The 14,192-nt window shown below is 42.4% G+C and overlaps 1 protein-coding gene across 1 annotated transcript in view; it reads right to left on the reverse strand.

Moving 5' to 3' along the window:
* LOC140403563 (very long chain fatty acid elongase 6-like) overlaps positions 1–13,907 on the reverse strand; it is a 117,675-nt gene extending 103,768 nt beyond the window's left edge. Inside the window, exon 1 of the mRNA XM_072491578.1 lies at positions 13,789–13,907. Coding sequence (XP_072347679.1) covers positions 13,789–13,883 — 95 coding nt within the window. The 5' untranslated portion in view covers positions 13,884–13,907. The remainder of the gene's footprint in view (positions 1–13,788) is intronic.
* Between the last annotated feature and the right edge of the window lie 285 nt (positions 13,908–14,192).

Here is a 14,192-nt window from a genome sequence, read left to right on the forward strand (position 1 = left end):
CTGGTTTCCAGTTATACTTTCCATGTAAACATGATGAATGAGGGCAACTAAGATTGCCACAATCAAACACGTACATCAGCACAGCCTCAGTTACATAGCCACCAATAGAAGCTTAAATGCAATGCTCTTTTAATCACAAATAGAATAGCACATCACATTGCTGATGCAGTCATTGTCAATTTGAAGTAATTTGCAAACTACAGTTGTCTCTGCTTGAAGTAATCTCAGCTTCTGTCAATGGACAATCAAGAGAACACTGTGATTACATCAAATTAGGTTCAGGGGTCCTTTAAGATTTGACTGTTGTCCAGCGTTTTGACTTTGAATGCTGCATATGTCTGGAAAATACAGTCTTTAATTCATGGAAATCTCAAAAATAACTGAACCGTAGGGCCATTTTACAATTCAGCTCCAATAAATTAATTCAATAGGTTAATGTGGTTAATAAACATGGAAACCAGTTTGCCATTTTGTTATCTATTTTGGCATCAGCTCTTCTAATTGAACCATAAATAAAGACTGTTTACTGTCCCACTAGTGATGAATAGTTGACCGAGGGATTCCACCTCTCCTTCAAATCAATTTCTTACATTGTTGATTAATAAAAGGAATGATTGCAGAAATCAGGATCAGTATTTGAAATCTTTCCATGTCTCTATCCAAAATGATATTAGTTAATTCGACTTGTTTTCTTTTAAAATGATATATGCTCTGAAAAGTATATGGACAAACAACTCTAGAGACCACTTGCAAAAGGAGGTATTCTGGAGAATTAAAATCCAGTCTGTCAAAGAACACGCACAACTGAATTATTCCCTTGCAATTGGGAAGGGCACGTTGGGCCATTTTCCAATGTTATGTTGTGCTCGTAAATTATGAAAGTGAGCCCGTAAAATTTTGCTTTTTGAAAATCAGGTACGCATTCTGCATTCAGGAAATATGGATGTGCCTTTGGGTCCAGAAGGTGCTGGGCATGGAGGTGGGTGCTTCCCATCCCAGGCCTAATAAAAGGCCCAACAGCAATGGTGCCTTAATGCTTTGCTTGCCTAGCAATCACCCTGAACCCTTGCAGAATAGTGAAGAAGGAAACTAAACTTTGACTGCTAAGAACTGTCAATACTCGTGGAATTTGGCTAAAACATTGTTGGTCTGGGAAGTAAGCCATGATTAAACAAAACTCCCATAGTGAACTGAAAACCCATAGTTGTACACCTATCATGCCTCTCAACACCCATCTCTGACCATTCTCTAGCACCAGTTTTTTGCTGCTTTCCCCCGCATTGTAACAAAACAAACATCTCACACCACTGCCCTGCAAGTGACCACATGAGCCTAGTTCAGCTGCTGTACCTCACAATCAGACCTCAAACTCTCTCAACTGTCCTGACTGCAATCTCAGCAGGGAGGCAACACACTGACCACCCCAATGCTTAGACCCAACATTACCTCAAACCAACTGAGAAGTAGATCTGCAATGGACGGGTCCATGGCAGTGAGGAGCATGATCATGTCCACCCATAAGCGGCTAACCTCATGGAAAGCCACATACACTGCAAGAGCAGCGGGATTTCCTGTGCCGTGTACGTGGCTCTGTAACTGGCGCAAAAGCAGAGTTGAGGGCCCTGAACAGGACAATCTCGCAGGTGGCCGAACAGTGGCTGGAGGAGATGCCAGCTGCATCCCAGCAGCATATTCCTTCAAGCCAGTGTCACATCACATCAAGGGCTGATAAATTTACAGAGGAGATTCCTTGCACTGAGGGAATCTCACCATATTTGGCTTCCTCAGCTCCAATCAGGGGAAGCATCTGTGAACCAGGACCAATTGACAACAGTTGCCCCTGAAGGTATGACAGCAGTGCAGTTGAATGAAAGGTCCCAAAAGTTGCCAGCACAACAAGGCCAACTGTCATGGTCCCCACAGCCCAGGGTGCCTCCGACTCCTCCAAAATAACAAGGAAAGCACTGCTTAGGAGTGCCCGAGTGCAGAGGAGTTCCCTGATCAAAATGTTGTCTTGCACGAATCCCTCTTCAACTTGCAACGCACAATTCTGCTCTGCCTCCCCTTGCCCTTTTCCTTCTCTCTTCCTCCTCCCCCTCTTCCTCGGAGAAGATGGGCCCTTCCTCAGGCACTTCCTCACTGAATGTCATATACCTCTTCAGTATCAGTCTGTGTAGCATGCAACAAGCCAGTACCTCTCTGGGAAACCTGGCAATCGAGTATTACTGGAGAGCACCCGGAGTATTAGATCATTTTGAAAAGGACTTTGGCCTGCTCAATGGGTGTTCTGGTATGGAGATGGCTTTCATTGCATCACTGCTGTGCCTCTGTCTGTGGATGTCTTAATGGTGTTAGCAGCCACCTCCTCAGAGGGGAGCCTCGGCACCCTGTGTCCATCTGCGGAGATCTAGGGTGAGATGATAAAGATGGGGTAACCTTGACACGCATTATCAATGGGTCGCAGCAGTTCCCTGGGTTACAGGCACTTATGAATATGTTAAAGTGATCGCACACCAGTAAACATTTAAGCAGTGTCATCTGGTGGTCTGGATTCTCCATTGGTGTCCTGATGGTGACATGCGTACAGTCAATGACACCCTGGAACTTCGGGAAGCTGGCTATGGTGAAATCATTTACCTTTAGGATTTGCGAGGTCACATTAGTTTGGCAACTTATGAACTTGCCCACCCTTGAAAAGAGGGCATCAGTAACTGCATGGATGCAGCTGTACGGAACTTGTTAAATCCTTGTCTGTTCAGTGTTTCTTTTTTTGAATTCCTGTCCTGCAACGTAGCAGATTTTGTTTTATAAACCGCAGACTTTGGTCAAACTGAAAACACCCTTGGTTGAATGTACTGGCCCAGGCCTCCCCTTGATGCTGTGGCATAGCCCGCGATGTCATTTTGATGGAATTGGCAAACAGCCAATCGGTGCCTCTGGGATTCTGAGACAACTTTGAATCTCGTTTGGGTTTGGTCGAGCTTGTCGGAGAGTTGCTGGAAGATTCTCAAACAGCCAGGCCGGTTCCATTTTTTCTCTCCGTTCTGTGCAAACTTGGAAAGCAGCGAACAGCAAGTCTCTCTCTCTATCAACTTCCGACCTGGTGATTTGAATGCTACCAGCCAGCCTGAAAAAGTAACTTCTGCCTTAAATTCTCCAGCCAGCCACCACATGCCTATCTTGTGTGTGCCTGGGTGGAGAGTGGACGGGGTTTGGGGAATAGTTAGATTAGCAGACCATTGTTCCATTCTTACCATTGTATGTTCACCCTTTTCCTTGTTATTAATAAACAGTTTTTAAATTTGCTTCCAAATCTGGTACCTGTACCTCATGAAGCAGTCAAGAGTCAAAGATCTCAGGAAAATACACAAATTATTATTTAATTGATTTTTGTTGAGACTCCAGTCTGTGGGGCTGGAATTGACTATGCACTCACCCAGGGTGTTGTAACACAGCACACAGGTCTGCAACTGAGCCCTGGAAAGAGCCTGAGGCAAAGAAAGGCCACAGTGACCTTTGGTGCAAGGGACAACATATGTAGAATCCTTACAGTGCAGAAGAAGGCCATTTGGAGAGGTGGCATGGTGGCGTAGTGGTTAGCACTGCAGCCTACGGCACTGAGGACTCGGGTTCGAATCCCGGCCCTGTGTCACTGTCCTTGTGGAGTTTGCACATTCTCCCCGTGTCTGCGTGGGCGACACAATCCAAAGATGTGTAGATTAGGTGGATTGGCTACGCTAAATTGGCCCTTAATTGGGGGGATAAAAATTGGGTACTCTAAATTTATTTTTAAAAATAATTTTAATGTTTTTTTTTAAAAGGAGGCCATTTGGCACATTAGGTCTGCACCAACCCTCTGGTAGGGCACCCTACTTAGGTCCACTGTCAGCCCTATCCCCGTAAACCCACCGAACTACATATCTTTGGACACTAAGGGCAGTTTAGCATAGCCAATCCACCTAACCTGCACATCTTTGGGCTGTGGGAGGAAACCGGAGCACCCGAGGAAACCCACACAGACACTGGGAGAAAGTGCAAATGCCACCACAGTCATGCAAGGCTGGAATTAAACCCAGGTCCCTGGAGCTGTGAGGCAGCAGTGCTAGCCACTATGCCATCATGCTGCCCTACATCCCTGTATGGATCAACCAAATCATCGTAGAAGGGCATAGAGGGCGATAATTTCCCTTGAAAGACAAAGCCTTCTTCTGCTCTATCATCTCCCAGTAGGTTAGCCTATTCCAGTAGAGCTGGTGCTCCAGATATTTGTTTCCTGTCCTTCTCAGTCTTCTTTTGCTACCCAAAGAGGCTTTATCTCTTGCTGCTTAAGCACCCTGCATCTTTTGGATTTGCAGCATTTTTTTATAATGGAAACATGACGCCACTTCACCCGAGCATTGGTCGCAATCTGGCACATTTCCCACCCTGGAGAAAATGGCATCTATCAAGGCGGCCATTGAAAGATTGGAGTTGTGGCCAATGTGACCCTTGCGATGTGGGTTTGGTCAGCTGGTTAAAGTGTCCTGCTCATGATGCAAAGGTTGTGGATTCGATCCCTGTATTGACTACACAAAAGAAAGGAGTATCTTGCTGGATCAAGTACACACCTTCCGCAAAATGCTAAGAACTGTCTCGGGAAACTGGCCGTAGGCTGCAGTGCTAACCACTACGCCACCATGCCACCTCTCCAAATGGCCTTCTTCTGCACTATAAGGATTCTACATATGTTGTCCCTTGCACCAAAGGTCACTGTGGCCTTTCTTTGCCTCAGGCTCTTTCCAGGGCTCAGTTGCAGACTTGTGTGCTGTGTTACAACACCCTGGGCGAGTGCATGGTCAATTCCAGCCCCACAGACTGGAGTCTCAACAAAAGTGAATTAAATAATAAATCCAGTCCACTATCACTATTTCCCTCAACTTCCCTCGTGTTCGTTTACCCCTCCATAAGAATTCTTTGGAGTGGACTCATGGAGACGTATTTTTCCTCTAAAGTGGAAAAGGCAAAACGATTTTTCAGCATTTTTATTTCTGGAAAGGACAAAAATATCAACTTTGGATTGACAACAAACAAATGAAGAGAAAATTACATTGCTAATCATTCATAACTACATGACTTTATACAATCTGTTCTTAAGAGATCTTGAAGGAATAGTTCATGCTGTCATCAATGTAAAGAACAGTTTTAACCAAATTTAAAGGGAGTTACTTATATCAAAATGTCACACTGAACAATCCCCCAGTGAAGGCCTGCTGCATGTCACTAAGAGAACACACTTAATGATCAGATTTAGCTTACTGACATGTTTCAAAAATATGGTCCATTTCAGTATTCGGAAGGTGATATTTCACTGCACAACGCCTTAGTTCACACTTCAATGGACACCCCTCCCCTTCCCATCCAAGTGTAGAATACGCAACACCTGCCCATTTACCTCCTCCCTTTCAATCATTCAGGGTCCAAAACACTTTTTCCAGATGAAACTGCCATTTACTTGTACTTCTCATCAGTTTAATATTCTTTATTCAATGCTGATGATGCCATCTCCTCTACACTGAGGAGACCAAAGCCAAACTGGGTGAGAACTTTGAAGAATGCCTCCATCCAGCCTCAGTTTCTGCACTGACCTCTCTATCCTCAGTCTCCTAGATTGTTCCAATGAAGCTCACTATAAGTTCAAGAAAGAGTAATAATAAGAATAATCTTTATCAGTGTCACAAGTAGGCTAACATTAACACTGCAATGAAGCCACCTAATTTTTCAATTAGACAGTTTACAGCCTTCCAGACTCAATACCAGGTTCAATAATTTCATATCATAACATTTGTCCCATTTCTTTCCAGCAATAAAAATTGGTAATGATTCTGCTATGCCTATTTACTCTTTTCTACTATTCTCATTTATTTCAGGAGAGGCGATGGCAGAGTGGTATTCTCACTGGATGAGTAATCCAGAAACCCAAGGTAATTCTCTGGGGACCTGGGTTCAAATCCCACGAAGGAAGATGGTAAATTTTGAATTAAATGTTTAAAAAAATCATGGATTTGAAGTCTATTTATGACTATGAAACCACTGTTGATTGTCATAAAACCCATCCAGTTCACTAATGTCCTTTAGGGAAAGACATCTGCTGTCCTTACCTGGTCTGGCTTACATGTAACTCCAGATCCACAGCAATGTGGTTGACTCTTAAAAGGCCTAACAAGTCACTCAGTTCAAGGGCAATTAGGGATGGGCAATAAATGCGGGCGCAGTCAGCAACATCCACATCCCAATGAAAGAATGTTTAAAATGTATACCTCCTTCGGAGCATCTGGTTTACCAGTTCCATGGCCATCTACTTTCGTCTTGCACCATCATACTCTATCATTTAATCTCTCCTGTCTTCCACTATATGACACACCTTCCCTTTCATTCTTCACCCTGTCCCGTTGCCGTTCTGTCTCTGTACTTGCCTAAAACCTAATCTGTCTCCACTTTTTTTCAGTCCTGACGAAAGCTCATTGATCTGAAAGGTTAATTCAGTTACTCTCTCCACAAGTGCCGCCTGACCCGATGACAATTTCCAGCATTTTCTGTTTTATATTTTAAATTGTTGAGGTACTTCACAGCTGGAATACGAAGATCTGCTTATAGGTAATAACTAAAATCTCTGCTTGACTTTATTGGCACAGGAAATTTTGTTTCAAATGTATAGCAAATTCCTGTTGACAAGGGAATGGTTCTGAAAGATATGACTGCATCAATGCCTTATGATGAATGTATTTTTATCATCGTGCATTGGCACTAACTACATTTACCACATTTCATCACCCAGTCTTTCTTTGCTTTGCCACGGAAATATTTTGATCATGCAAAGCTGCTTCTACTCTCCAGCTAAATAGAATAATTTGTAATGCTGATTACTACCATATTAGATTGAGCCTCATTAAAAATTATTCAAAATAATGTTGATAAGCATTTTAATTCCCCCCCCCCCCACCCCACCCCCACTCCTATTTCTTTTATTTCATACGTGGGGATATAGCACTTTTGTATGACAACAAGCCATTTTGTATTCATTATTTTTCTCCACACTTCAAAGATTTATACTGTCATTTCCTCTCTTGAACTGTCAGCTAATTAACAACTGAGGTGATAGGAACAAATCATTTTCCCACACAAATTGATCCAGATTGGATAGAAACATTAAAGTACAAGATGGAATAGGTACAACTGCAAGAATATGTAGAATCCATATGGGTGGAGTTAATAAATAAACAAGAGGAAGAAGACATTGGTGGGAGTAAGCTATAGGCCCCCAAACAGTAGTTATACTGTAGGATGGTGAATAAATCAGGAGATAATGAAGATAGGTAAAAAATCATGGATAACTTTAATCTTCATGTAGATTGGGAAAATCAAATTGGCAGAGGTAGCCATGAGGAAGAATTCATAGTCTATTTGGGACAGTTTCCTAGAACAATAAGTTGTGGATCCAATAAGGGATCAGGTGATTTTGGATTTGGTAATGTGTAATGAGGCAGGTTTAATAAACAATCTCAAAAAGATCCCTTAGGAAGCAGTGACCATGGTAGAATTTAGCATTCAATTTGAGAATGAGAAACTTGGGTCAGAAACAACTGTGCTACACTTAAATACGGGTAATTAAAAAGGAATGTGGGCAGAGTTGACTGGGAAAGGAGTTTAGCTGGAATGACAGTTAATCAGCAATGGTATTGTTTATGAAAATAGTTTATGACTTACAACAGATATATTCCAGTGAGGAAGAAGAATTCTCGGAAGGTGATAAATAAGCCAGATTAACCAAGTTGAAAGAAAATAAAACATATAAAGTGGCAAAGATTAGTGGTAACCCAGAGGATTGGGAAAGTTTTAAAAGCCAGCAAAAGACCAAAATATAATAATGAGGGAGAAGATAAACTACAAGGGTAAACTAGCAAATAATATAAAAACGGACAGCAAGAGCTTCTTTAAATATATAAAAAGAGAGAGGCCAAGTGAACATAGAACAGAACAGTACCGCACAGGAACAGGCCCTTCAGCCCGCCAAGCCTGCGCCAATCACGTGTCCTATCTAGACCAACCGCCTGTAACCTTCTATACCCCATCTGCTCATGTGTCTATCTAGATAAGGTCGTTAACGAATCTGCCTCAACCAGCTCATTTGCCAGTGCATTCCAGGCCACCACCACCCTCTGTGTAAAAACCTTCCCCTGCACATCTCTACTAAACCTTTCCCCTACACCTTGAACTTCTGCTCCCCATAATTGCCATTTCCGCCCTGGGAAAATGCACCCAACCGTTAACCCTGTCTATAACCCCTCATAATTTTATAAACTTCTATCAGGTCGCCCCTCAGCCTCCGTCTTTCTTGGGAGAACATTCCCAATTTATTCAATCTCTCCTCACAGCGAATACCCTCCATAGTAGGCAAAATCCTGGTAAACCTTTTCTGTACTCTCTCCAAAGCCTCCACGTTCTTCTGGTAGTGTCGTGACCAGAATTGGACACAGTATTCCAAATGTGGCCTTACCAACATTCTATATAACTGTAACATAATTTGCAAACTTTGAAACTCGATGCCGTCATTTCCACCTGTGCTGCCATTTTTAAGGATCTGTGGACCTGCACGCCCAGATCTGTGTGTGTCTATGTTCCTAATGGTTCTGCCAGTTATTTTATAGCTCCCACCTGAATTGGATCACCCAAAATGCAGCACCTCACATTTGTCCGTGTTAAATTCCATCTGCCACTTCTCCGCTCAATTTTGCAGCCTATCTATATCCTGCTGTATTCTCTGACAATCTTCATCACTATCTGCAACTCCAGCAATCTTAGTATCATCCGCAAACTTGCTAATCAGACCAGCTACGTTTTCTTCCAAGTCATTTATATATATTACAAAGAGCAGAGGTCCCAGTACTGATCCCTGCGGAAAACCACTTGTTACAGACCTCCATTCAGAAAAACACCCTTCCACTGCTACCCTCTTGCCTTCTATGGCCAAGCCAGTTGTGAATCCATCTAGCTAGTTCACATCTGACCCCGTGTGATTTAATCTTTTGCACCAGCTTGCCATGAGGGACCTTGTCAAGTGCTTTACTTTAGACAACATCCACAGCCGTCCCTCGTCAATCATTTTTTGTCACCTCCTCAAAAAGTCAATTAAATAAGTGAGACATGACCTCCCTCGTACAAAACAATGCTGTGGCTAATAAGACCATTCACTTCCAAATGTGCATTGTTCCTATCTCTGAGAATCTTTTCCAACAATTTCCCTATCACTGACGTCAAGTTCCCTGGCCTATAATTACCCGGGTTATCCTTGCTACCCTTCTTAAATAACCGGGACAACATTGGCTATCCTCCAATCCTCTGGGACCTCACCTGTGGCCAACGAAGAAACAAAGATTTCTGTTAGAAGCCCAGCGATTTCATCTTGTCTTCCTCAGTAATCTGGGATAGATGTCATCTGGCCCTGGGTATTTGTCTACCTTAATGCTTTTAAGACACCTAATACTTCCTTCCTCGTAATAATGACTCTCAGTGCCACTAACACACTGAAAAGTGATTTAAATGTCTCAAAGCTTTTCAGTGTGTTGATGACTGACGGTTCAGAAGTCCAGGCCAGAAATACAGAGGTCCGGCGTTGGATACGAAAATAGAAGCAGAGTGGCAATTCAACAGTACCTGCCACTCCTCAGAAAACTCTGCCCATGATTTATAAAAACATTTGGATAGGTCGAAAGATACTGTGATTAAAATTGAGATTATTTTACCTCCAGAGTAACCCCATTGTCAAATCATATTGTGCGACAGAAAAAGCACTACTTCAATTCAGCAGCCTTCAATTCAGCAGCCAATTTACAGATAAAGCACAGCATCCTGCTTAAATCTAATTTTCAAGATTTCCTTTGAAAGCGATAATTTCACAGTACTTGCACCAGATGTAATGCTGTTTTTTTTTTTAATTTCAAAGTTCTCATTCCCACTTATTTGTGTTTAATATGCAGTTGGCATTGCACTGCCACTCCAAACCAATCTATTTATTTGTCTTGTGCGTTGCTCGCAGGAGGGAAAAAAGGTTAAAAGGCTAGACTGTAGATTTTGACTATTAAATTTACATAGAATAATAGAACTGGTTCCCAGGTTTTGACAAACTGTACTGTAACTGTAAAATAAATTGAAGGACAGACTTTGGGACAGAATTACATAGAGAACTGTCCTCCAAGATAAAAATTGTTTGCAGTCACGCAATGCATTTAAAAGCCAAAATGCAGCGTTTGTTTTAATATCACACATCAAAGAACAACAAAGAACAAAGAAATGTACAGCACAGGAACAGGCCCTTCGGCCCTCCAAGCCCGTGCCGACCATGCTGCCCGACTAAACTACAATCTTCTACACTTCCTGGGTCCGTATCCTTCTATTCCCATCCTATTCATATATTTGTTAAGATGCCCCTTAAATGTCCCTATCGTCCCTGCTTCCACTACCAGGCACCCACTACCCTCTGCGTAAAAAACTTGCCTCGTACATCGACTCTAAACCTTGCCCCTCTCACCTTAAACCTGTGCCCCCTAGTAATTGACCCCTCTACCCTGGGGAAAAGCCTCTGACTATCCACTCTGTCTATGCCCCTCATAATTTTGTATACCTCTATCAGGTCTCCCCTCAACCTCCTTCGTTCCAGTGAGAACAAACAGAGTTTATTCAACCGCTCCTCATAGCAATGCCCTCCATACCAGGCAACATTCTGGTAAATCTCTTCTGCACCCTCTCTAAAGCCTCCACATCCTTCTGGTAGTGTGGCGACCAGAATTGAACACTATAAAACATCAAAAAAAAAAGAAAACTTAGAACAGCTTTGACAAAGAGTCATCCAGACATTAGCTCCGTTCTCTCTCCAGATGCTGACAGACTTGCTGAGATTGTCCAGCATTTTCTGCTTCTGTTTCAGATTCCAGTATCTGCTGCAATTTGCTTCTCTTTTAAAAACCTATAACGAGTAAACATTCCAACCAATGGTCAAGTGTCACGTCCTTCAAGCTTGTGCAGAATCTAAAGTTAGAAATCACTGTCCAATTTCAATAACGCATCTTAAAGTCACAGGAGACGATCATTCGGACCATCAAGTCCATGTCGGTTCTCAATAGGGCAATCGAATCACAACCGTTTTCCCACTCGATCTCCATAGCCCTGCAGGTTTGTTTCCCTCAATTACAATGCTAAAGGAACTGTTCACGATAATTCTAATTCCCTATAGTAGTGAAAAATAATCTATTTAGGATGTAAATAAAATGAACACCTATCTGCTAATCTAATAGTAACAGGTGAGACTGAATTATCACCTCCCTGAAAAGGGATTAGCCTGTAACTGTAAACATAAAAACAAAATTGGAAACTCTTAGCGGGTTTGTGGAAAAGCAGGAAATAACTGAGGTCCTGAGGAATGTCCTTAAGAACTGAAACATCATCTGACTTCGGTTTCCCCACAGATGTTGCCTGATCTGCTGCTTAATTCCAGCTCTTTTTAAATCTTAAGATTTCCATTTTACTTTGTGAGCTTGTGGCTGGGTTGCCTCCCGATGTTCAGAAGCCTCAAAAATTGCAGCACTAAAGGAGCAGGAGGAAGAACAGCAATTTTCTCAAACTCGTGTGGCACTGTAAAATCCAAAATACGTTATTTGTCCAGGTCGCAGAATTATTACTCCAACTAAAACTTTCTGTCACAGGTATTTTGTGATAGAACTGCAATATTGATGATTCTGTCATTAATAATGCTCTAGTGTAAAGTCCCTGCAGTTACTAATGTTTCATTTTATATAAGTTATACAGGAGTAGAAATATGCAATGCCTTGAGCTTCTCCAAGTGAATTTAATTTACAATTATAACCCTACAACAGATCCCATTGGTACCAAAAAATGCCGTGATGCAATGTAAATTACAATCCTTTTTCTTTTTTGTTAGATGAGCCCAGCTCAACAGTCGCACAATATCAATCAAAGTTTTCAGAACAAGAGTTGGGGAAAGTCTTCTGCCAATGTCATATTAAAATATAAGTGTCACCACTGATGTTGGAAAGAAATAAAAACTTGAAAATCTAAACGTAAACATTTCCGAAGTCCACAAGGTATAAGCAGAGGTTGCCATGTAATTCTTTGGGACAATTCCACTTGTACAGATCCCTGCATTAACCCACTTGTGATTTCTTCACTCATGGATTACAAAATCAGGGTCACTTATGGATTATCTACATCCCACAGTAACCTCAAGGTAGTCGCTTCATCACGCCGGAGATATTATCTTGTCCAGAAATAGATTTAATGACCAGACATAATGGCTGGCCAGGAATTGAACAGTAATGTTATTTATCTGCAGACAAACAATATTCTCTGTTTCTGATGTGATGGATGAGTGCAGGATGAAATATGTGCTGCATTGTAACTAATGTCGGACTCACATGGTTTGGTTGCTAAGTAAAATTATTTATATCAACGTTCACCTTTGCTGCAAAGTAGCTGGACACAGGACAAAAGACTTTCCATGAAGTTACCATTCCAAACACGTTCATCTAATAACAGGTCATATAATCTACTGAGAATTGGGGGCTATTAATGCAGCATCAATAGACACCATTTGTCATTTCAGAGGGTATTTAAGAGTCAACCACATTGCTGTGGATCTGGAGTCACATGTAGGCAGATTCCCTTCCCTAAAGTGAACTAGATACGACAAATCAACAATGGTTTCATGGCCATCATTAGACTTTTTAATTCCAGATTCTTACGGAATTCAAATTTCACTATCTGCCATGGTGGGATTTGAACCTGGGTCCCCGGAGCTTTACTCTGGATCTCTTTCCAGTACAATGACAATACCACAATGCCACTGCTTTCCCATATGACAACATTTATTTACATTTTTAAGGTAAATTACCCAGGCTGCAAATTATCACAGTAACTGCAAATTTATCTGCTGCCAGGTAAGACAATTAAGGGCCCACATAACCATCCATATTACTTGACAAAGGTAAAATACCGCAGATGCTGGAAACCTGAAATTAAAAAAACAAATTCTGAAAATAATCAGGCCAGCAGCCTTGATGCAGAGAGAAACTGTTCTAAGGTTTTAGGTTGATAAAGGGTCACTGACTTGAAATATGTACTTTCTTTCTCTCTCGAAAGATGCTGCCTGACCCAAGTATTTCCAGCATTTTCTGCTTTAAATTCTGCACATTACTTCAGTCCATCTAGGTAAAGTGAGTTAGCAATTGGCGCTCTCCTGTATCACACAGGATACTTCAATCCTGGCTCCTGAATGACACCAGTTGAACAATTAGTCTCGTCGTATGGACTCAACTGCCTGTTGCTGTAATGAATGTTTTAAACTGTGTCTAATGTAGACGCAGCCTGCATTATTATTTTTTTGGAGGGCACCCACCCCCTCTTTCGATCTCTTCACCACACTCCAGGCACGGGTAGACACCCTGATTTGCTCCACACTGCCAAATGAAATTAGGTCACAGACCTAAGCTTTAGTTGCAAGGGAGGCTTTTGAGATGCAGAAACAAAATACACAAATAGCTACAAGGGTCTTCCATCAGCTGCTCCTTACTCTTCAGGAGCAGGTGGATCACCCACCCCACCTTATCCATCCCATCTCATCTACCCATGAATGTTGATCAGACCAGCCCCATCCCAGATCCATTCGATAAAAACGTTAGTAAAGTGCACGTACATCTGAAACGAGATGGAATGCACCTGCAATGCCTGCCATTCACTCACCAGTTCTCCTGCATCCATTCTATGGCTCCCCTCTCATCGAACTGTTTCTCAAAGTCATACTCCTGAAGAGAAATCACTGACATGTTCACGTTCATCCTCTCGCTCTTTGGTTTCCTCGATGTTCCCACCCCAGCTCCCCCCACACCCCCCAATTCCTACATACAACTGTTTTGATTTTTTTTTTTCCCCCCCTTCCCTCACCCCACACACAAAAAAAAAATTCAAGAAATAAATGAGCGGAGGGAAATTTGGAAGGAAAGGAAGAAAAGAGAGCGGGTGTGTGTGTGGAAGAAGCGGTTGGGGAGTGTTGTGGTGCTGAGGCGGCGAGATGACTTTGAGCGGCGCCGATTAAAGGACAAGAGGGGCGGGCGGCGCGCGCGCGCGGGGGGAGCGGGCGGCGCGCG

The sequence above is a fragment of the Scyliorhinus torazame genome, chromosome 28 (assembly GCF_047496885.1).
Source record: "Scyliorhinus torazame isolate Kashiwa2021f chromosome 28, sScyTor2.1, whole genome shotgun sequence".
Taxonomy (NCBI): domain Eukaryota; kingdom Metazoa; phylum Chordata; class Chondrichthyes; order Carcharhiniformes; family Scyliorhinidae; genus Scyliorhinus; species Scyliorhinus torazame.